We start from the raw sequence: 23,158 nt of genomic DNA on the forward strand, positions 1-23,158 counted from the left end.
GGACTGGTCTCCTGGGAGCTGGGCCAGCAAGCTGGGCTGGGGTGGGTCCTCCCTCCTGCTCCTCCCCGCTGCTGTGATTCCAGAGGTCTGTAGAAGGGTGTGTAACATCTTGAAAGTCTTTATTTCCCACCTCTCTGCCAATGAGTGAAGCACCGTCCACCCAGCTCCGATTCTCAGAGCTGCTTCTGCTGATGATGGGGGGGGAGGGAGGGGGAAGGGGGCGGGGTTCTTTCCACCATGAAGGCAGGAAGACGCCCCTGGGAGCGGGGGACCCCCAGATGTGGTGCCGGGTCCCCGGGGCCTGCCTTCCCTCAGCTCTGGGTGGCAGTGAAAGGCCAAGCACCATTCTAGAAACACCACCACTAATTTCACCCCTCCTTTCGGACTGACTTCCCCTTTTCAGACGAAAGCAAAGACGGACCTTCACCCTGACGACAGGCTCACAGGCATGCCAGCCCTCCCCTGTACTGCCCCGTCCCCGCCCAATGCCCCCTAACACTCACAGGGTGTCTCAGGGATAAGCTAGGCCAAAGGAGTTCTCTCGGAACCAGTTGTTACTAGTAGTGTAGTCCCAGCCTGTGCCTCAGCCTCGTAACCCGGGGAGCCCTGGCGCCTCTGTGCGGGCCTCTACCCATCAGCTCCGAGTGTCAGGGACTCTCCTGAGAAAGGTGTTCCCAGCCTTTCTCTTTCCAACCCCACCTTCCCAGGCCCTCGAGATGGCCAGCGCCACTGTTCCAGTGTTCTCACTACACACATCAGTCCCGTGTGCTCTTCTGCCTGCGTAGCTCATAGACTGCAAAAGCTAGAATTCCATGAGATACATTTTAAATGCCCTTGTTGGCAGACATGGGCCCAGCATGAGCGCTCTGTAATTTTCCAGCCTCCTGAATGGCCCCCCTGTACCTAACACGTATCAGGCGCCAAACATCACCCACCTTCTTTCCACCCCCAGACAGCCCAGTGACTCACTCACTCACCAGGTCTTCACCAGGGCTCTCCTTGGAGGTCCCTGGGCTAAGGCTGAGGGGGATGCGATCGTCCCTCTGACAAACTACGGCACACAGCCAAGGCTACTGTGCTTCCAAAAACAGGGATGCTTGGGAAAGCGTATGTGTACATCACATATCAATACAGGAAAAGAAAGATCCCAAATTTTGTCCAGAAAAAAAGACTCAAAGGCAAAATCTCCGTAGTAGTTCCACTTGACTGGTGGAAATATGTGGGAGTTTTTTTTCTTTTACTTCTTTGTGCTTCTTCCTTTTCAGGTGTTCTATAATGAGCAGATATTATTTTAATGAACTAAAGACGATTCCTTTTGTCATTATTTGTTAGGGCCGGGTCTCACAGGCTGGCGGGGAGGGACGTCACACATGTGTGGTCAGATCATCAAAGGCAGAACCGAAACGAAGAAGGAGGGTCGGTGAAGCCTGAACTGTCAGGGTGGGGTCTGCAGAGGAAGTGGCCCTTGACTGCTACCTGGGCTTGGGTTGAGGGAGGGGAGAGGACAGGAGGGGGCATTCTGGGCGGAGGGAGGTACTGCTGTTGTAAACACCCACAGGTGCACGGTACCAGGTTCTGTTTGACTCGAGCTGAGGGTGCAGCAAAGGGGAGTGCTGACCATACTCATGTGTGGAGGGTCTGGGGCCAGTTTGTAGAATCCTGGAGGAGACCAGGCAGGCTGCTGCCAGAGGATGGACCTGTGGGAGGCCTGGATATAGCTCAGTGTCCTTCCCCAACTCAGTCATTTGGAACCTTTTATGTCTCTAAATTTCTCATCATTCAGACAGCGCCAACTATGCCGTGGGGGGCGGGGTGGGGGTGGCATGCTCACTAGCTCTTCCATCTGAAAAAGCCCTTTAACTTCTCTTTGCCTCAGTTACCTCATATGCAAAGTAAGGATATGAGTTGTACCTACTTCCACAGGACGGTGAGGAGTAAGTGAGACAAAGTGTGTAAAGTGCTTCACACAGGGCTGGGACATGTGGACCACTTGACCTGTGAGAGAACAAGGAACAGAATTTCTAAAGATAGGGAATGAGGAAGACGGGAGGGAAGGAAGGTGGTAGAATAAAAATGCCTCGATTCCATGAAAATTCCTTTGCTTTCTTTGGGTAAATAATTTGCTCAGGAGGCCAGCTGGCTTTATCGACACGCTCTCTTGAGGAGGAACCCACCCCACACTCATCTCCCAGAGAAAGAGACCACTATGGACAGGGAAAAGCGGTAAAGGAAGCAGGGACTTAAGTGCCGTCCTGGCCGGTTTGGCTCAGTGGATAGAGAGTTGGCCTGCAGACAGAAGGGTCCCAGGTTCAATTCCGATCAAGGGCAGATGCCTGGGTGGCGGGCTCGATCCCCACTAGGGGGCATTCAGGAGGCAGCCAATCAATGATTCTCTTTCATCATTGATGTTTCTCTCTCTCTCCCTCTCCCTTCTTCTCTGAAATCAATTAAAAATATATATATATATGAACTTAAGTGCCCCAGGAGCATCCACTCCCCCATTCTAAAACTTCCAGTGGCTTCCCAGGGCCTAGAGCTGTGGGGCCGTGAAAAGGTGGACTCCTACAACTCTGCAATGATTGCAATGGTGTCTGAATCCATTTGTTCACTGAACACTGTTCTCAGCCCTAATAACTTTCTCCTACATGCTTGTGCTATTAGTTTCCAAATATATATAAATGTAAAACCATTAATGCATTTAAAAGTGGCAGTGAGTTGATTCGGAAGACTTTCTGTCAATATGCCTTTTCCCTGTTAATGGATACTGAAAGTATATGTAACTTCCATCATATGGATTCTGTGAAAACATTTCTAGCATTTAAAGTGATCCTCACATTTTAAAAGGTTGGTAGATTTCTGGTTCAAGATAATGATCTAATCACCTGAATTTATCTGCTCTCCCTCTGAGACCCTATGAAAATGATGCTAAAGGGACATAAATGTGTAAACCAGCAACAGCACTGAGAACGGGGAGGGAGGTTTCCAGTGGATAAGGACTTTCAACATGATCTGTGGAAGGTAGACGGCCGGGGAATGAGTGGTGAGTGACGAGGGAGGATGCAGCTCAGGGAAGGTGACAGCTGGGGAGGGGAAGGAGATGAAGTGCCCAAAGAACCTTGGGAAGCACCCACTGACCTACAGAGAAACACGAGTCCACAGCCTCACCTATCACACTGGTCTTCTGTTTGTAATTCTTAAGTGGGGATGGACAGCCACAGTTCAGACATCTGGGGAAGCCTGCCACCCCTCTCTCTCCTGGTTCTCCTCCTAGCTTAGCCACTCTTCCATCTTCAGACACTAAGGTTCAGTCTTCAGATCTCTTCTCTTCTGGGTCCCCTGATCACTCCCTGGAATCAGGGGTTCAGCCTGGCTGTACATTGGAGTTATCGGAAGAGTTTAACAAAACACTAATTTCTAAGCCCCACCACCAGAGAGTGTGATGCAATCGGATTGTTGGAGGGTGTGGGGAGAACAGCCTGGGCATTAAGACTTTTTAAAACTCTCCAGGTAATTTTAATATGCAGCCAGGGTTGAGAACCACTGTCCTAGCTGATCTTTGGCAGGGCTTTAAATAACCCTTAGGAGTGGTTCTCACCCCTGCCTGCCCATTAGAATCATCTGAAGAACTTCAAAAAATATCAATTCCTAGGTCAGATCCCCAGAGATTCTGATTGAATGGGCTTAGGGTCAAGTCTGAACATGGATTTTTTTCTCTCTTTAAGTTTCTTAAGTGATTGTAGTACCACTGCAGCCAGGGTTAATAACCAGTGGTTTATCCTATATAATAAAATGCTAATATGCAAATTGACTGACCGGTGGAATGAGAACAACTGGTCGCTATGATGCGCACTGACCACCAGGGGGCAGGCGCTCAATGCAGGAGCTGCCCCCTGGTGGTCAGTGTGCTCGCACAGGGGGAGCACTGCTCAGCCAGAAACCGGGCTCATGGCTGGTGAGCACAGCCCCACCTCCGCTGCAGTGCTAAGGATGTCTGACTAACGGCTTAGGCTCTTTACCTGTGGGGAGTGGGCCTAAGCTGTCAGTTGGACATCCCCTGAAGGCTCCCAGACTGTGAGAGGGCACAGGCTGGGTTGAGGGGACCCCCCCCCCCCCAGTGCACTAATTTTGTGCACAGGGCCTCTAGTAGGCTAATAAGTTCTAAATTTGTATCTCAGCTCCATCCTCTCCCTTGAGTTCTAGACTTGCGTATCTAACTATCCAACGGACATCTAACTTGAAGTCTAAGTTGAATAACATGTCAAAATTAATATTTTCAAATAAGTTTTTGATTCTCATCTTTCTCCCCCAGCCACCCTCCTCCTTGATTCTACTATAGTCTTCCTCATCTCAGTAAATGGCAAGTCCATCCTTCCAATGGCTAATGTCAAAAGTCTTAGAGTCCTTTTGGAGTCTTTTCCCCCTCATATCCTATATCTGATCCAATAGCAAAGCCTGCCAATCTACTTTCAAAACATATCCAGAATCTAACCACATACATTTTTACTTCAGGCCATGAGGGTATACCTGGATCTAGATTTCCCTCCTACCATAAACAACGAAGAAATTGGATAAAATCTACTAAACTATTGTTTTCAGATACTGGAAAACTAGTAGTATAGGATTACGATAGTGGAGAAAAGGGAAACAAACAATGTGAGACCTTTGATTGCCCTGGTTTTATGGCTAGAGGCAATTTTCAGGTAGCAATCAAGGGAGGGGTACCCAGAGTGGGGCAGTTTCACTGAGTTGAGGAGACAGATATAAGTTCAAGGAGGACAAGGCAGCTATGGCAAAGGCAGTAACCAGAGAGGAAGGAACCATCAAGAGAAAGAGCTCCTGAAATTTGCATCAGGGGTTCTTAGAATCTCTGGCTGAAGAACAGTCTGTGCAGGTAAAGGGTGAAGCTCCTCAAGGCAAAGGCAAAAAACATCTTCCAGGAAAGAACAATTGCTAGAGTTGTAAGCCAAACAATTCCCAGAGCTTTCACAGATCCAGAAACCACCCAAGTTCCAACCTGCCAGGGTGCCAAGGTTTCACTACATACACTGAAGAGGAGAGACCCCAGAAAGGTTACGCCTGAACAGTGTGGCTAAATTAGTTCCAGAGAAAGGCTCCTTTAGACTGGCCTATAAAAAGCTTAAAAACAAGCCTGGAAAATATCAGACTTATCTATAAGTAACCTAAGTTTCTGCCAGAACAAAGTCCAACCCGTTTTAATGGAGTCCAACATAATCAAGAACCAACGATGTAAAATTTACAATGTCTCTAATAAATTATCAGACAAGCACAGAAGCAAGAAGATGTAATCTACAAACAAGAGGGGAAAAAAAATTGGTCAATGGAAACACACCCAGAAATGCTAGCGATCAGGAAATTAACAGCAGAGACATTTAAACAGCTGTTACAAATATGTTAAATATGCTCAAGGACATAAAGGAAAAGATAAAGATAATGGGGAAAAAAATGAGCAAAATGAAAAAGAACTAAGTGGAACTTGTAGAGATAAAAAAAATACAATATCTGAAATTAAAATGTCACTGGATAAGATTAACTGTAGATTAGACACTGCAGAAGGAAAGACTGAACTTGAAGACATAGCAATAACAAAAAAAAAAAAAAGAAAGCAAAGAGCATCAGTTACCTGTGAGACAATATCAGGTGGTCTAACATATGTGTAATTAAAGTCCAAAAATAGATGGTGGGGTAGCAATAAAAATATATGAAAAAATATGATAAAATTTATAAACACAGATCCAAGAAGTTCAGTAAGTCACCAGTAGGATAAACACACACAAAAAAAATACCAAAGAACATCAAAATCAAATTGCTGAAAATCAAGGATGAAAAGAAATCTTAAAAACAGCCAGAGAAAGCCCTGGCCAGGTAGCTCAGTTGATTAGAGCATCATCCCGATACACTAAGGTTATGGGTTTGATTCCTGGTCAGAGCACATACAAGAATCTACCAAAGAATGCATGAATGAGTAGAACAACAAATCGATGTCTGTCTGTCTCTGTCTCTGTCTCTGTCTCTGTCTCTCTCTCCCACCCTCCCTCTCCCCCCCCCCCCCAGGGGAAAAAAAGGCACATTACTTATGTACAAAGACAAAAATCCTAGACTTCTTTTTTTTTTTTTTTTTAATATATTTTTATTGATTTTTTACAGAGAGGAAGAGAGAGGGATAGAGAGTTAGAAACATCGATGAGAGAGAAACATCGATCAGCTGCCTCTTGCACACCCCCTACTGGGGATGTGCCCACAACCAAGGTACATGCCCTTGACCGGAATCGAACCTGGGACCCTTGAGTCCGCAGGCCGACGCTCTATCCACTGAGCCAAACCGGTTTCGGCAAAAAATCCTAGACTTCTTGTCAGGAACTATGCAAGCTAGGGGGAAAATATCCCTGGCCCCTATCCCTTGCCCCCTCTGCCCAATCACTCTGCATTATAAATATTCAGCATCCTGAGTTCCCACATAAACAAACGAACAAACATTTATTGACCCTCTGCCTATTATGTGAGGGTCCTCCCCATGACCCTGTGAGGCAGACATCATTGTCAGAGTTGTATATAGCTGCTAACATGCCAAATTCTGCTCTTTGTTCAAAGTGTGTATGCCAGTAGCTATAAAACACAATTATAAATATTATAGATCTTGAGCCACTTAGAGCTCATGAAGAAATCACACATACTGGCAATCCTTTTGAATGAGTTTGGAACCACACTGCAGTTCAGAGCTGAATATACAAACTAAGTACACACTCCTCAAGGATTTACTACCCAGAGAGACACGTAAGCTCCCCATAAAGCGGAGGGACAGCTGGTAGTGGGCTGATTTAAATGTTCGAGGTGAACAGCCAAAACAAGGGATTTCACAATTATCTGGATGTTTCCAGGCAGTCTAGAGACCAACAATTAGACTAACTAGATGCCTGATTTAATGGTGTAACTAAATAGTGACTAATCAGCCAGAATGCTCTTCTAAAGCATCATCATCCTGTTACACTCCTGCTCAAGAACATATAATAGCTAAGCCTTATTGCTCCTAATGGCCAAGTCGAAACAGTTTCTGTCTGGCTTGCAAGGCCCTCTGATCTGACCTAAACCTACTAAAGCAGTTTTACCTTCATCAGCTCCGCATCCAGCTTTGCCATTTGTGGCCTCAGCCAAATTATTTATTAATTAAAAGAAACAAAACCTAGCTCACTTTAGAGTGCTTATTAAATGCCAGGGCCAGACTAAGCATCTACATTCATTGTCTCATAATTCTCCCAACAACCATGTGAGATAGGCACTATTATTATTCCCACTTTATAGATGTTAAAATGGAAGCTTTGGAAGTTCATTCATTTGTTCAACCAACATCAGGTGCTGGGCTAGGCCGTCGAGAATATAACAGTGAATGAGAGAGACGAGAACCCTGCTTTGGCAGAGCAGGAAGTGGCCAATCAGACAACAAACAAATAAACAAATACATGAGCCAGATGGTTCATGTAAGTGAGATGGACAGTGGCTGGAGGTGAGTGGGGGACATTCTATAGTCATGGTGGTCAGGGAAGGCTCAAGATGTGACATTTTAGCCATAGACATTGAGGCTTGAATGCAGTTAAAAAGTCAGTCTAAGAGTCAGGGAGCCGTGCTCCAAGGAGTAAGAACAGCAAGTACAAATGCCCTGGGGTCTACTAAGTCCAGTTTAGCTGTAATGAGTTGAGCGAAACAGAGCAGTGCCAGTGAGGCGGAGAAGGAGCAGGGCCAGACGATGCAGGACCTTGCAGGCTATGGTGAGGAGCCAGATTTCCTGCAATGGGAAGTCATTGAAGGGTTTCAAGTTAAGGAAGGACTTGATCTGATTTACACCTTGAAAGATCGTTTAGGCTGCTGTGTGGAGAAGAGGTGGCCAAGACGCAGAGAGGAAGCTGGGGGTTGATTAAAAGAGACTGACCGAGTTGCCCCAGCAACAGACAATTGGTGGTGGCTGGAGTAGACCAGTAGCCATAGGCATGGACACAAGTGGATGGAATTGGAATGCATTTTGAAGATTGAACTGAGAGAATTTGATGATGGGTGTGGGAGGTTAGGGAGGAAGAGGAATCAAGACAGTTCCTCATGTGCCATTTATTGAGGTGAGGAAGGCTGTGATAGGATAGAGTCAAGAGTTCTATTCTGGTCTTTTAAGTTTTGACACATATTAGATATCTACACGAAGATGTCAAATAGGCCGTTGGACCTGTGGTCTTGAGGCTTAGTGTGGTGGAGGATCGGAGTTTTTTTTCACCTGGAAGTCATCAGCAGACAGATGGGATTTAAAGTCATGGGTGTGAAGGGACCAGAGTATGCAGACCTAATAGATACAGCTTTGGCATAAGGGTTATTTGGAGCTGAAGGCAGTGGAGAAACACCAGACACAGGAAAAGCTCTCTACTCTCTCCCCTATCTGCCTAAATGTAGGGCATACATTTCCCTTTGTGAAGATGCGCCCCCCACCCCGCCGCCCTTCAACTGTACCAGAAACTCTTTTTTTTTTAAATTTCTTTATTGATTAAGGTGTCACATATTTGTCCTCATCCCCCCATTCCCATCCCACACCCCTCCCCACGGATGCCCCAACCCCCTGTTGAACTTAATGCATTGGTTAGGCTCATATGCATGCACACAAGTCCTTTGGTTGATCTCTCCCCCCTCCCCCCACCCCCCATCGATAGTCCGATCGATGCCTCCTTGTTTCTGGTTCTGTTCTTGTTCATCAGTCTATGTTGTTCATCTTTTCCCCTAGATGAGCGAGATCATGTGTCACTAGAGATATACTTATAAGAACTGAATGTGAGATGAGCATGTACCAGAAACTCTTAATCACCAGAGATACTCTTATCACCTGAAACTGCATGAGACTAAGTCTGCAAAACAACCCTTACAAAAATAACCCTTATCTTCCATTACTTCCCTATATATTTACCTTCCACAATTCACCACTCCTAAAAGCCCAACCCCCTTTTCCTTTGTCTTATAACTTCTGCACAATTTATTGCTCTTCATTAAGCTGGTATATAAGCCCCTAGCCTAACTGCTTCTTTGGGTATTCAATTCTTTTCTATAAAGCGCCCCCTATATACATACATAATAAGCCCCTTTTCCTGTTACTCTGGCTTTTGCCAATTTAATTTGCAGGACCCCAGAAACAGAACCTAAGAGGGTAGAGAAAAGAAGTTGTTGCTCTCCTACCCAAGGAAAGAGTCTGAGGAATAAACATGGGGCCCTTCACAATAAGGTCACACAGAGGAGGGAATCCAACAAGGGAAACTGAGGCCAGCAGCCAGTGAGGATAAAGGGGAGTATGATGTCCCAGGAGCCAAGAGAAAAGTGGATGTTAAGAAGGAGGAATGGTCAGTTGTATCAAATGTTACTGAGATGCTGAGAAGGTAAGATCAGGAAGTCACCCCTGAATTTGCAGGAGGGAGGCCATTAGGGGCCTTACAGGAGCAGACTCAGTGGCAAAGTGGGGTGGACTCTTGGTTGATGTGGGTCCAGGAGAGAAGGGAGGGGAGGAAGGGAGAAGTTGACTACTCTTATGAGAAGTTTTTCTGCAAAGGAGAGCAGAGAAATGGAGAGTTGGTGGAGGAGGATGCAGAGGTCAAGAGAGGGTTCCATTAAGATGAAAGAAAATACAGTATGTTTGCATACCAATGGAGGACAAATTAACAACGAGTGGGAGTGGGTAATAACAAGAACAGAGTCCTTGAGAAAGTTAGAGGAAATGGGACCCAGTGCAGCAGGCATTTGAAAGTGGATAATTCATCTGCTATTGTAAGAGAGAAACCACTCCACATGATGAGTGGATTTGGGGTGTGAAGATCAGCGTCCCTATCTGATTACCTTTATTTTCTCAATAAGGTTTGGTTAGAGAAGGAGGGGTGTGGGGGGCTGGAAGTGAGAAGGGGGGCACACAGTAAGAAATGGAAAAGGAGAGTCGACAGCTGGAGTGGTCGCTGATTTGAATTCGGACCAGTCAGCATCCTTGCGTGGTTTTCTTCCAGCCACTTTAGCAGCTTGAGTGCAGGGGAGGAATAGGGGGAAAGCTGGCTTTCTGGTGGCGGCAGAGTGGGGGCAGAGGTACAGCACAGGAAGCTAAGGGTCCCTGCAGAGGAAGTACAGTAAATCTCAGCTGGATTAGAAAAGAAGCAAGGGCCCAAAGATGCTGGAAACATAGCGGCAGGAAACCGCAGGTCTTGTGGCCCAAGGATCTTACATCGGAGAGCTGGAGGGATGAGAGGTAGGCGGTCAGAAGGAGAGGTGTTCGGAGTCAAAAACTTTGAAGGCAGTGCAGTTACTGGTCACAGCAAGGACGCAGGTAGAACAAAGTACCTCCTGGAGTGGCACGGAGAAAACACACTGTGGATGAGATGGTCAAGGAGCGTGAGCTCGGGGTCTTGGGTGGGCCATGCATGGGAGGCTGGAGAGCGGTGGAGGGGGAGGCAGGGAGCCCGACTTCTTCAGTGAATGAGCAGCAGACATGCCCTGGCCACCCCGCTCATCCATGACAGAGCTGAAATTCAAACCCAGGACCAGGCCCTCAGCACCTCTTCCCAACCCCTACTTCACACGGCAATTTGTCTCCATAATGCAGATGTTCTTATTTTAACTTTAAACAATTATTTATTAATTTTAGAGAGATAGAGAGAGGGGGAGGCAGGGAGAGAAACATCGATGTGTTGTTCTATGTATTCATGCATTCATTGGTTGACTTCTTATATGTGCCCTGAGCGGAGATCGAACCCGCAACTTTGGCGTGTCAGGACAATCCTCTCACCACCTGAGCTACCTGGCCGGGGCTGTATTTATTCCTAAAGTGGAGCTACGAACAATACCCACCTGCCTGGCTGAACAATGTGACTCAAAGGGCTTTGTAAGGTGCTTTCCGTTAGGCACACAGTTCAGCTGCCCCACCAGCTCCAGCCAGTACAGGGCACTCTACCGACGTGAGCTTTTGTCATACTCGACTCTAAATCGCCCACTGGGTCATGGGTAGAGCTCACTAATTTGACCACCCCCCGACATTAGGGACTGTGCTGCCTTAGGGATTCGGGGTTTGTGTGAGGGTGGCAATGGCAGTCCAGGGGACGTCAGGCAGCTGCTGGCTCTCGGACACACGTTGCACGTGGCAGCTCACTTTGAATGCACTTGGGCGCTGGCTTACTTACAGAAGCCTGGAGCGAATTCTTTTTCCCAAACGGAAGGTTTTTTTACAAAGTGAATCATCCTCTGATTTGTAAGTGGGGAATTTTCTTAAACTGGACCCTAGGGAGATTTGGGAATTGGGGAGGCAAACATTCATTGCCCCAAAAATTCCTGGAGCCCCCTGGATGTGCCAAGCCCTGTGCCAGGCACTGGGAGATACAGCAGAAGAGGGCAGAGCCAGGCTCCCGGATGCTGGGAGGGCCAGGTTCCGCAGTCCCACTCCAGGGCCCACAAAGGCAGGGTCCTCTTTCCTGCCTGCCTGCCCGGGTTCCCAGACCTCCCTCGGAGCAGGCTCATGTGCCATCTCAGCTTTCCTTCCTCGCCCTTCCTTTGAAAATAGAGTCCAATAATCAAAACCTGCATGGTCTCCAAAATGCGCCCTGCCCCCATAGGAAATGCCAACCAACTCAGCATGGGCGGCATTTTGTGTTTTCCGTTCCCTCTGGGCCTGGGCTGTCCCTGCAGCATTTCTGGCAGGTCCTGGTGTTAGCAGCTCAGAATTCAGAACACTTGGCAGCCAGGAATGAGAGCGTGGCCACTTGGAAAGGACTAGGGAGAAGTCACGCAGAGTGAGATTCAGGGTTTGTGTTTATGTCTAACTGTAACTTTCCAGAAAGCTGGGACACCCAATTCCAATAAAAGCCTCTCTTAGTATTTTTAGAGGCATTGTGATGGTGTGGGAGGAGGTGGTTCTTCCTGGTCTTGGAACTGTGTTTAGTTACTGGTAAAACTTTGGTCCAATTTGTGAGCCAACATCTGTTTCCTAAGGGGTGGGCCATGGACAGGTGAGGGACAAGGTGGAACTACTGGGCTAAGAGGCAGACCTCAGCCGGCTTTAGGGCCGGGGGCTGCGGCCAAGGCCAGGCCCAGATGGGGAATCTGAGTTGGTGGGAGAGCTGGGACCAGAAGCCTGGCCTCCTTTTCCAGGACTTTTCCCACCACTCCTGGGGGATTGGGGCTGAGGCTCAGAATCCTCTGGTTTGGTTTCACTGCCAGGATCCTGCCGGGCCCCAGGCAGGGTGGGAAAAGGACCAAGCTGACTCAGAGAGCCACGGAGACAGCAGTGTCCGCCAGGGGAGCCCCAGCCAGAATGAGCTGGCTGCCTGCTGCGTACCTGCCAGCCATTGAGAGATCGCTAAGCCAGGTCCAGCAGAGGGGCCGGTGCACAGCCAGCCCCTCTGGCTCCAGGGGCCTGGAGGGAGAGCAAGGAGCTGGGAGGTTCTTGGAGCCTGGCCTGGGCCCAGCCTTTTCCACCCCCCACCCCCACGCCCCAGCAGTCACACTCGTTTATTTATTCCATCCATTCAACATACATTGATCAATCACCACTTCGTGCCAAGCACTATGCCCCATGATTTACAGAAACTACCTCTTTGCTTTCATGATCTGCATCTCCAGACACAGGGCCCACTTCATAAGTAGTCATTCAGTGCACAGCTGCTGCCATTATGGCTATTACTGTTATTAATCGTGGCAGTGACAAACACTGCTGAGATACAGCTCCTGACCTGGAAGAGGAAGAAGGAAAGGGATTTCTGACACTTACTATGTGCTGGGTCCTGGGCCAGCTTTTGACATACCTCACCCCACTGAACAGAGGCTTATATGATGGCCAGGGAAAATGGCATAGAATCAAACACTTAGCATTGAGTCTGGGGGCAGTAAGAGGGACTTCACAGAAGGTCTCATTCTAGTGGCCCCGTTTGAGCTGGGCCTTGAAGATCAAGTTCACTCAGTAGAAGATGGAGAGAGAGGGAAGGGCATTCCAGGTGGAGAGAACAGCATGAGCAATGGCCTAGAGGCTTAAAATGCCAGGAGTTTAGGGGTGGGGACTGAGGGGGTGACTGGGAGGGGTTGGGGTGAAGTGGAGCAGAGGGTGAAGGGGGATGACCAGCAGTTAAGTGACTAGAGAGGGTAGTGCACTGGCAGGTGCTCGGTGTCATGCCTTCTCCTAACATCCAGGTAGTTGTGCCTCAGGACATGACCTTGGGCAGAGTCTCTCATAAACCAGTTGGCTGTTGGGAGGCTTGGCCTGAGCTGGCTGTGTCCCCAGACTTTCCTGGCTTATTTGGGTTTCTGTTTCTGCCTCTCCTTGCCCATTGCTGCTATCCCAGAGGCAAGGCTAAGAGCCCTCCAGACACGGGGTCCCCTCTCTGGGCAGCATCTTGGTGCACGGGGCCTCCAAAGCTTGCTCCAACACGGGCTCCAGAGCTCCAGTGAGCTGCACAGAGCACACGCCCTCCCACCTCTCCTTCTGCCTGGCGGCCTCCCTCACGGAGAGGTGAGGGCTGTGAAGGAGAGAAAGAAGGCGGCCTCCGGTTCAGTCTAGCCATTGGGGCTGCAAGGGGCACAGCACAGCCAAATCCATTTCTAAACTGTGCTTGAGCCCTTGTTTCACACCCTCACATTCTCTGCCCCTCCTCCCAGCTGATCTGAGTGGGATGTGATTCTGCTCCCTTTGTGGTAATGCTCAGGGCAGCAGGGAGGATGCTGAGCATCCTGAATCCTCTATCCTGGCATTGACTCACTTGCTGTGTGACCCCAGGCAAGTCACTTTAACCTCTCTGAGTCTCTCTCTGAGTCTGTGAAATGGGATCATAGCATCCTCATTGGTCCTGGGGAGGTTCCTGAGTAAAGGTGGGTGAAAACACAGTACAGTAAACTGGCAGGCAGGTCCTACACGTGTGGGGAGATAGTCAGTGAGGTCACTGATGCTTCGGCCACCCCTCCTGAACCCTAAAACAAAGGCCTGGCCACTGGCATGGTGGAGTCTGGAGAGGGGAGATGCTGGCAGGCCACAAAGCCTCCCCTGTCCTGCCCGCAGAGACCTCTGACTGGGAATGCTTTCTCCACCCACCAGGGGGGCTGTGTTAGCCCAGAGTGAAGGGTGCAGGGTGAGGCCTGGGCCTGGGGGCCTGGAGCAGCACCGTGGCTCCCACCACAATGGGGCTGTTTGCCGCAGTGCCATCCTCCAACCTCCACTGCCGTCTACCCCAGAGTGGTGTGGCAGGGCCTGGCCCCAGCCACCTCTGGCTTCTCTGCTGGTCTCAGCTCCACAACCTCCCCCTAAGTCCAAGCACAGCCAAGAGGCCCCAGCCCACCCGGAAACCAGGACAGTGGGTGGGGTGGCTTCCCAGGGCACTGTTCTGGGAGTTGGGGGCACAGAGAAGCACCAGGGGGTTAACCCACCACTCCACCACTCCATTCATTATTTGCCAAACACGTTCCTTAAAAAGAGGAAAGAGACACACATGTGAGGAATTATTAAAACATTCTAGTTGAGGCACCAAAGAAAATGCATTTTTCAAAGCACCCTCCCAGGCCAGTTATATAACAAAACACATGCCCCAGAGACAGTAGCCAATCAGAAGGAGGCAGATGCCACACTGCAGGGGTGGCTGAGACCCAGAGGGCTGGGCACAGAGTGCGGTGGCCAGGGAGCCGCAGGGGATGAGCTGTGCCCGGTCCTTCCTGTGCAGCGAGGCAGCGCAGGGTTCACCAGCGGGCCGAGCCCAGCTCTGAGCAGCTAACGCTTGCCGAGGGCTTGCCAGGCACTGTGCACAGAGTAGCTCATTCATACTTAAAGTTACCCCACGGGGCAGGAAACACGGTCATCCTCACTTTACAGAGGAAACCCACGTTACAGATGCATCCACTCGCCAGGAGCACATGTAAGTGGCCGAGTTGGGACTGGAACCCAAGCCCAGGGAGGAGGTGACATGCACAGACAGGGTCCAGAGCATCTCCACCAAAGCCACAGGTGGCTGGCAGAGGCGGCCTAGATTCCCCTAAGGAAGAGCTAGGCCTGGTGGCTGGCTAGGGAACGGCAGGGTTTAGGAGAGAACTTCTGGGGCCAGAGCCAGGTAGGAAGGGTGGCAGCCAAGAGCTGGCTGGAGCTGTGGGCCAGTGGACTTCAGTTCTCTCTCCACTCTCTCCCAGCACCTCCCCTGTACTGTGCAAAGGTCTTCTCCATCCCGTGGAAAGTCTTATGACCTCATAGTCTCAAGACCCTCTCCTTCCCAACCTTCCTTGCATAAACATCCTGCCACTGCCTCGGGTGAGGTCAGAGGTCAAGATTGTCCAGGGTGCTCACCTCAGTGCCCGCCCACCCCTTCTGGTTTGCTGACTGGCAGCCCCTGTCCCAGCCCTGGATCCTGAGAAAGTCACTGGAACTGGGTAGAAGCAAAGGGAGGACCAGAAGTCTGAGGGAGACCCTGGGCAGAGGGTGACCGCAGGGGCACATTGGCCTTTTGCTCTGTCTCCCAGCTCCTCGAAGTCTGAGGCAGCCACACAATGGCAAGGAGTCCTTCTATAATTGTTGGGGTGGTGCGGGCACTGACCTTCACCTCTGAACAGACCGAAGGCCCTGGGTGGGTGGCTCAGTTGGTTGGAGTGTTGTTCTATACACCAAAAGGTTGTGGGTTCGATTCCCAGTCAGGGCACATACCTAGGTTGTGGGATCAATCCCCAGTAGTGGGTATGCAAGAGGCAGTTGATTGATGTTTCTCTCTCATCATAGATGTTTCTATCTCTCTATCCCTCTCCCTTCCTCTCTCTCTCTCAAATCAATACAAAACATATTTAAAAAGAAAATGAAGAATCCATGAAACATTTAGCTGCATAACTATCCAGTCTCTGCTAGGCTTTGTAAAGGTATAGGCTCAGCTCGCGAGAGAGCCCAAGCAGTTTCATTGACTCAGCAATTTCACTGCTGGAAATTCAGCCCAAGGAGATACTGCAAAAAGAAAAGGCCAGCTGCATAAAGATGATCACTGTGGCATTGCTAAAAATAGCCCCAAACAGGGAACCACCCAGCTCCTCAGCAACAGGGGTAGTAAATTACAGAACTTCAGTCAAATGGAATACATATCACGCACCCACTAACATTGGTATGTGAAGGCTATGTGGAAACAGGGAAGCATTGATGATAACACCTTGGCACAGATCAGTTAGTTCCCTTCCTTTTCCCTACAAAAGGTGTGACAAAGAACTGCAGGGAACCTGCAAAAATGAAGAGTTGGGTTAGGGCAGTTGGATCTCGAGTGACTTGCTGTCTTATTCATTGAATAAATAATTATCGAGTGTTTACCATGGGCTGGGTCCAGTGCTGGGGGCTGAGGATGGAGCAGTGAATGAGAATGCATTTCCTGCTCTCCATCTAGAGCTTCAGATCTAACGCTACCGCTTTTCCCCTGAGTGTCCTTCAAAGTTGTCATAGCATCATCTAAAATAATACAAGCATAATATGCTAATTAGACTGGATGTCCTTCCAGATGACCTTTCGGACGAAGTGGGGCTTCGAGGGAAGTCCAGATCCCAGGTGCTGGAGGGAAGGAAGGCCTACTCTTGCACAAATTTCGTGCATCGGGCCTCTAGTCTTTCAATAAAAAAATAGTTGATGAGACTAATATAAGCAACGAAAGGTGTTGCTCTCCTTCTGGGCAATGTATTTCACTCCTGGTATCAGAACCACTTCTGTCTGGATTACATTCATGTTAGAAGAAAGTCTAATGCAAATGTGGTAGTGATATTCCGGTCTTATAATGTTTCCTTTGAAGCCAAAAAAAAAAATTTTTTTTTAATCCATGTTAAAAAAAGAGGGAAAAAGTTAGGACTTGTTACTAATCTCACAATTGAATAATTAAGTGTGCCTAATTTTGAAAGCCGCAAGCTAAATTATGCAGTGCTGAAAGTGACAAGTCTCATACCTACACCATCTCGTCTATGGAGCCATGGCTTTAGCTTTATAGCTGAAGCATGCTGCCAGAAAACCTAATAAAAGGAAGCAAAGAGATTTCTGTTTATATCAAGCTGCCATTTGAGAAAGACTTTTAAATATGTTCCTCCCTACGTGTAAATCTGACAGCAGTTGCATAATTAAAACCCCACTGGAGAGTTTCCTTTTAATCTTTTCAAAGTAAACCAATAAAACATCCTTTAGGATGTCAAGTGATGGATTAATACTCTTTGAATTGTTTAAATGTCTTTGAGCGAGAGCATTGCCTCCAAAAATATTGCTTACTACTAAAAAGATACAAGCCACCATCTTTATCTTCAGGAGTTCCTGTAGTCACAGGGCACGCAGATAACGACATGCCAACGGCCACACGTGCATCTATGATAAGTTACTTTGTTAAATGGAGGGGTGAATAAATGGATACATTCACATTAAAACAAACTTGATTTCAACACGTTCGGAATATGTGGCATAGCATAAGTGGGATAAATGATAATTACCTAGGGTTCAGTTCAGTGTAAGCAATCAGTATGAGTAATGTAGACCGCAAAATTGGATTTTATTTGCTTGAGCTATTCAGATTGAGCTATACAGCCTCAGCGACTATTGAACAATCACAGGCAAATTTTCTCACGGGGTCTGTGCTGTGTGGACACACATTTGTGTCTACACAGTTGCAAGCTGCCCAGCTCTGGATATGGGACGCAGTTCACGCCAAATGTCAGGACAGACATTCCATCTCATCATGATGTTCCATTTAACCCTCGGCACATACAGCCACACCTGAACTTTCCTTCTATGTCTCCCTCTAGCTGAAGGTCCAATTCTGCCCCTAAACACACACACACACACACACACACACACACACACACACACACACACACACACAGCGTTTACTAGACTGTTTCCCACTTGCTAGCATTGCAGTCTCCGATGACCTTTTCAGTTGGATCTTGCCTTCCCAGCTGTCTAAGACCTGCCAGATGCTTCTAGTCAGACTGACCTTTAAGATAAGCCTGTTCCTTCAAGTTTTCTCTGGACTTAATTAGTTGGCAGCCTGATCAACAATGCATCCTCCTGCCCAGCCCTGCCCTGATGGCTCGAGAAAGGGCACACCCCCCACACACACACACACATCCATTATTTTTATTGTTGTTGCTAATCCTCACCTAAGGATATTTTCTCCATTGATTTTAGAGAAAGTGAAAGGGAGGGAAGGATGAGGAGAGAGAGAGAGAGAGAGAGAGAGAGAGAGAGAGAGAGAGAGAGATGTGAGAGATTGGTTGCCTCCTGCACATGCCCTAACTGGGGCTGGGGATCGAACCTGCAATCCAGGTACATGCCCTTGATCGGGAATCGAACCCGTGACCCTTCAGTGCCCAGAGTCAACACTCTAACCATGGGCCACACCGGCCAGGGACACACATCCATTATTAAATACTTGAGTCTCAAACAAGAACATGCAACCCAATGATATGCATGAAATTGGTAGAACAAACACTACATAACTCGGATTCTGGACCCAGCTGAACACACAATTAACTGTGATCTGAGACAAGTGCGCTAACATTCTGAGCTACCTGGGACTGGACCAAAGGTCCCCTCCTTGTTCTAATCATCGATCCAATGGCCCATGTTGGAATATGCTTTCACCTTTGCCTTGTAGAATAAGCTTTAATTATTCACAACATAGCACCAGGTCTGACATACACAATACATCATGTTTATGTAATGAATGAAGGAAGGGTTTTTCTATACTAAAGTCTAAATGAATCATTTAGCTGGGTCTGCACAACACACACTCAAAATGTTCACACGGCTGCACGGACCATCCATGCTGTGATAGTCACTAATCAAATAAAACTGAGTGCATGCTAATTTCTCTCTTCACTGGACAAGGTAGCAGATAGAGAATCCCGATGCCCATTTTGGACCGAGTTTTGGCTCCCCGAGCTGCTGAATCCATAAAAGCACCAGTAATAGTAATCATCGTCTCTGAAGACTCGGGGCATTTAAGGGGAAGGAGCGATGTGAGCAGAAAGATGATCACTGTGTACATAAGTAGGTCTTTACTTAAATCGCGTCCAAGTACATTTTGCAAGAGAAGGCTGAAATGACAATCATGCTACTGTGGGATTCAGCAGAACTTGTCTTACCGCTGCCCCAGATCACGCTACTGGTGCTGCTCTCTTGGCAGCCCCTGCAAGGGGCTCGTGCAATGCTGAGCTGTCCCCAGGCTGGTTCTGGTCCCTGGGTGCAGCTCCTCTCAGAGATGAATGTTTTCCTGTAGCAGATTTTGGAAAACAATGTTGGGTCATTCGTAACACAGCCACACGCTTCCGTGTAGCCCTCCTACGCTACTTGCCTACATCCCAAAAAAAAAAAAAAAAAAAAACACAAATCGAGAAAGAGAACATAGTTCTTTTCCACTTGACTGAAGAACAGCCATTCCTGCCAGTAGATTAAAGGCTGGGACTTGGAACGATTTGCCAAAACACTGCCTTGGTTTTTGTGTGCAAAAAGCTTGAGAGAAGCTTTCGAAGCTGTGGCTGGGCAGTGAATGAAAAAATGGATGGGAGCTTATCAAAGAAGCCCAGAGACAGCAGGTCCCAGGAATGGGGCCCGATCTGTATGAACTCACAGCCCACAGAGAAAGAGGATCCGGCTAACCCCATTTCCTTTGTCACCGGGAGAGAAATGCTGTGGCCTCCCAATATGTGCACAGGTGTGTGTCTAGGTGGAAGAGAGCAAAAGGGTGTGTTTACAAAAGGAGGCGCACAAATCAATACTGAGCTATGAACACATGATGTCATCCTTCAGGACTAAGCATCCTTAGTACTTTTAAAGCACTTAAAAAAAAAACAACACTCTAGTTGCTATAGCAACTTGATGCAGCTCTTCAAAGGGGATTTTTTTGAGGGGGTCATTTTATATCTTCAATCACCATAACAACATGATATGGCCTTTAAAGGGTATTTTTATCCAATTTGTGCATTGGAATTGGGCCATATTTGCCTTTTCTAGTTTAAAATAATCAGATCAAGCATGACACATGAAAAATCATTGAAGGAAAGGAAGCCCTTTAGTAAACGATACATACACACTGAGCGAGACATCTCCAGCTGCTCACATCCTGCGCATGGATGCCATCTTTCTGCCTCCCAGCAGCCATCTGTGATGGCTTACGCCGGTCAGTTAGTCCGTGACCCCGAGCCTAGGCTGGCATACCAAGCCAGACCAGAACCCACCCATGGAAGGCGTGCCTATGATTTCCCTCACTTCTCAGCCCAGTGAATCCAGCCCCCTCCTCCAAAACTACTAGAGGTCCAAACAGCCCAGTGCCTTCTCCTCCCCTGGGACTCCAAGCAAGAGTGGATTGGACACACACACAATTTTGCCAAAACGAAAAGCTTGTGTTTATTCTGCACCCTGTACAGTAACTGGAAAGGAGGTCTTGTTTCACGTGACACTCAGGGGCCAGGGAGAGGGGGGAAACGGGGAAAGTGCGTGAAAGGAGAAGAGAGGGGGGGGTGGAGTGGGGAGCAGTGGTGTCTCCCGGATCTCTACGGAAGAAGCTCAGAGGAGGGGGGAGTGGGAAAAGTAGGGGGCCTCAAGGAGTACTTGCAAAACATTTTTTGTAAGGTTGTGAAACCATGAGCTGTTTACACCAAAAAAGAAAGAAGGAGCCTGGCCAGCATGGCTCAGTGGTTGAGCCTCAACCTATGAACCAGGTTCGATTCCCGGTCAGGGCACATGCCTGGGTTGCGGGCTTGATCTCCAGTGTGGGGCATGCAGGAGGCAGCCAATCAATGATTCTCTCTCATCATTGATGTTTCTATCTCTCTCTCCCTCTCTGAAATCAATAAAAATATTTTTTTAGAGAGAGAGAGAGAGAGAGAGAGGAGAGAGAGAGAGAGAGAGAGAGAGCCCTAACTGGTTTGGCTCAGTGGATAGAGCGTCCGCCTGCGGACTCAAGGGTCCCGGGTTTGACTCCGGTCAAGGGCATGTACCTTGGTTGCAGGCACATCCCCAGTGGGGGGTGTGCAGGAGGCAGCTGATTGATGTTTCTCTGTCATCGATGTTTCTAACTCTCTATCTCTCTCTCTTCCTCTCTGTAAAAAAATCAATAAAATATATATTTTAAAAAAGAGAGAGAGAGAGAGAGAAGAGAGAGAGAGAGAGAGAGAGAGAAAGAAAGAAAGAAGGCATGATGGATAGTATAGAGATACTACCCCCCACCCCACCCTGCCCAAGTTACCCCTTGGTGCCACTATTGACTGGAAAAAGTGACAAGATAACACAGAAGAGAAGTCGAGAAATTGGAGGGAAAGTTGGGGGTGGGGGGAGGGCGTGCAGAGGAGGGAGAGAAAACCAAGGGTGGCCCGGAACAAGAGCAGCTGAAGTCCGGCCTCCAAGTCGCCCAGCTTTTCTGTGAGGAGGGGGCAGTGTGAACTCTAGGAAAAGCAGGCGGGAAGGGGATCTAGGAAAGAGACTCTGGGGAGAGTGGTTGCATTCCTCCGGTAAAAGGGCTTAGACTCTAAGTCTTAGAGGATGCTGCGGGGAGAACGCGTGGAAAAAAAGGGGAAAAGAGAGAGAGAGAGAGGAGAGTAAAACGCTGTGAGTGGAAAGAAAGGGCTTTCCAAATTATTTATATGAGGAAACTGAGGCCGAGGGGGAGGAGGGAGAGTGAGAAATAGGAAGGAAGCAGAAGGCCCATGTGCTCACAAGTCCTTTATAGAGGAAAAACGGAGTCGCACAGAGGTTCCTGCATGGAGCTGGCAGGCGCTGGAGCGCAGGCGGCCCCCGGGTCTGCCAGCGCCGGGGTGAGGGTTCCACCCCATCCGGCCACGCTGTCAGGCGAGTCTTCGCTGGGTAAGCTCCAGGGATGGGCCTCCCGCACCAAAAGCCAGTTAAGAGAGAGAGAGGAGGCCGAAGGAGGGGACCGGGCGGAGAGGAGAGGGCGAGAAGAAAGTGGGCAACGGGGCATTAGAAGAGACGGGGCGGCTGATGGACGCGGACTCAGCCGCCCAGCAGCGGAAAGGGCAGCAGGTGAAAGGCGCGGAGAAGAAACGCGCGCGGGGCGTGCTGCTCACCTATGGTGGATACCACGGTGCCCACGAAGTAGAAGGCGCCGGGGAAGTCCCAGCGCGGGCGCAGCGCGTCGGCTCGGACGCCGGCGGCCAGCGCGGCCTCGTAGTGCCGAAGGAAGGCGCGCAGCTCCGGCTCCGCCACTCCGTGCGCCGCGCTGAAGTTGCGCAGGGTGGCGCCCCAGCGCGCCCGCGCCTCCGCCTCGCCCGGGCTCTCCAGCGCCGAGAAGACCGTGGCGCCCGCCACTAGGTAGAGGCCGATGAGCGCCGCCAGCAGCACGAAGCGCCCCGTGTCCTCGTTGAGGTGCGAGCGGCGGCAACAGCAGCAGCAGCAGGAGGGACGCGGCAGGCGGCGGCGGCAGCGGCGGGGCGGGGGCCGGGGGCTGCGGGAGGACATGGTCCGGAGCTCAGCCCCGGGGCCGGGGCGGTGCTCGGGGCCCGGGCCGCGGCATCCCCCCCGCGGGAGCAGAAACGTGAGGATGGTGGCCGGGGGTCCGGGGCTGCTGCGGAGCCCCTCACAGTCTCTCCAGAGCCTGGACGGCGGGCGCCTCCGCCTCCTCCGCAGCGCTCAGGCCGCACACGGGTCCCGCGGCCCTTCCGGAGCCCGGGCTGGGGCGCTCGTCTCCTTGCCCCGACGACTCGCTGGCCCCCGCGGTTCCTCACCCGCCGCCCTCGGGCGCGGGGCTCTGCAGCTAGGTCCCCGCCGCCCTGTGGCCGGTGTCCGCGGGGCCCGGGGCCGCATACTCCCCTCCAGTCAGGCCGCGGGCTGCGGCGGGGCGGGCTGCGCGCCCGTGCGCCTAGGACTGGGACTTGGCAGCGGGGCGCGAACAGAACCCCTGGGGGCGTCCCATCAGGCGTTCCCGGGTCCGCAGCTCCCAGCCGCGGGCTGCGCGGGCAGTCCAGCTCCCGCCCCCGGGGCCTGAGCTAGCGGCGTCGGCTTCTCAGCCTCGGCACCGAGCTTAGTCCTGGGAAGCGCTCCCTTTCCAGCTCCAGCCCGAGAGCCGCCTGGCACGGAGAGGCGGAGTCACCAGCGCCTGGGGCGGGGTGTTGGGGTGGGGGTGGGGGGAGTAAGGAAGAGAGGAAAGGGGTGGGGAGTTGCGCT

The 23,158-nt window shown here is 49.9% G+C and overlaps 1 protein-coding gene across 1 annotated transcript in view; it reads right to left on the minus strand.

The window, feature by feature from the left end:
* KCNK12 (potassium two pore domain channel subfamily K member 12) overlaps nt 1-22,453 on the minus strand; it is a 36,952-nt gene extending 14,499 nt beyond the window's left edge. The window contains exon 1 of the mRNA XM_008162160.3: nt 22,063-22,453. Within this exon, the coding sequence (XP_008160382.1) occupies nt 22,063-22,453 (391 nt within the window). The remainder of the gene's footprint in view (nt 1-22,062) is intronic.
* Nucleotides 22,454-23,158: the final 705 nt, after the last annotated feature.

Source organism: Eptesicus fuscus, chromosome 16 (genome assembly GCF_027574615.1).
Source record: "Eptesicus fuscus isolate TK198812 chromosome 16, DD_ASM_mEF_20220401, whole genome shotgun sequence".
Classification (NCBI taxonomy): domain Eukaryota; kingdom Metazoa; phylum Chordata; class Mammalia; order Chiroptera; family Vespertilionidae; genus Eptesicus; species Eptesicus fuscus.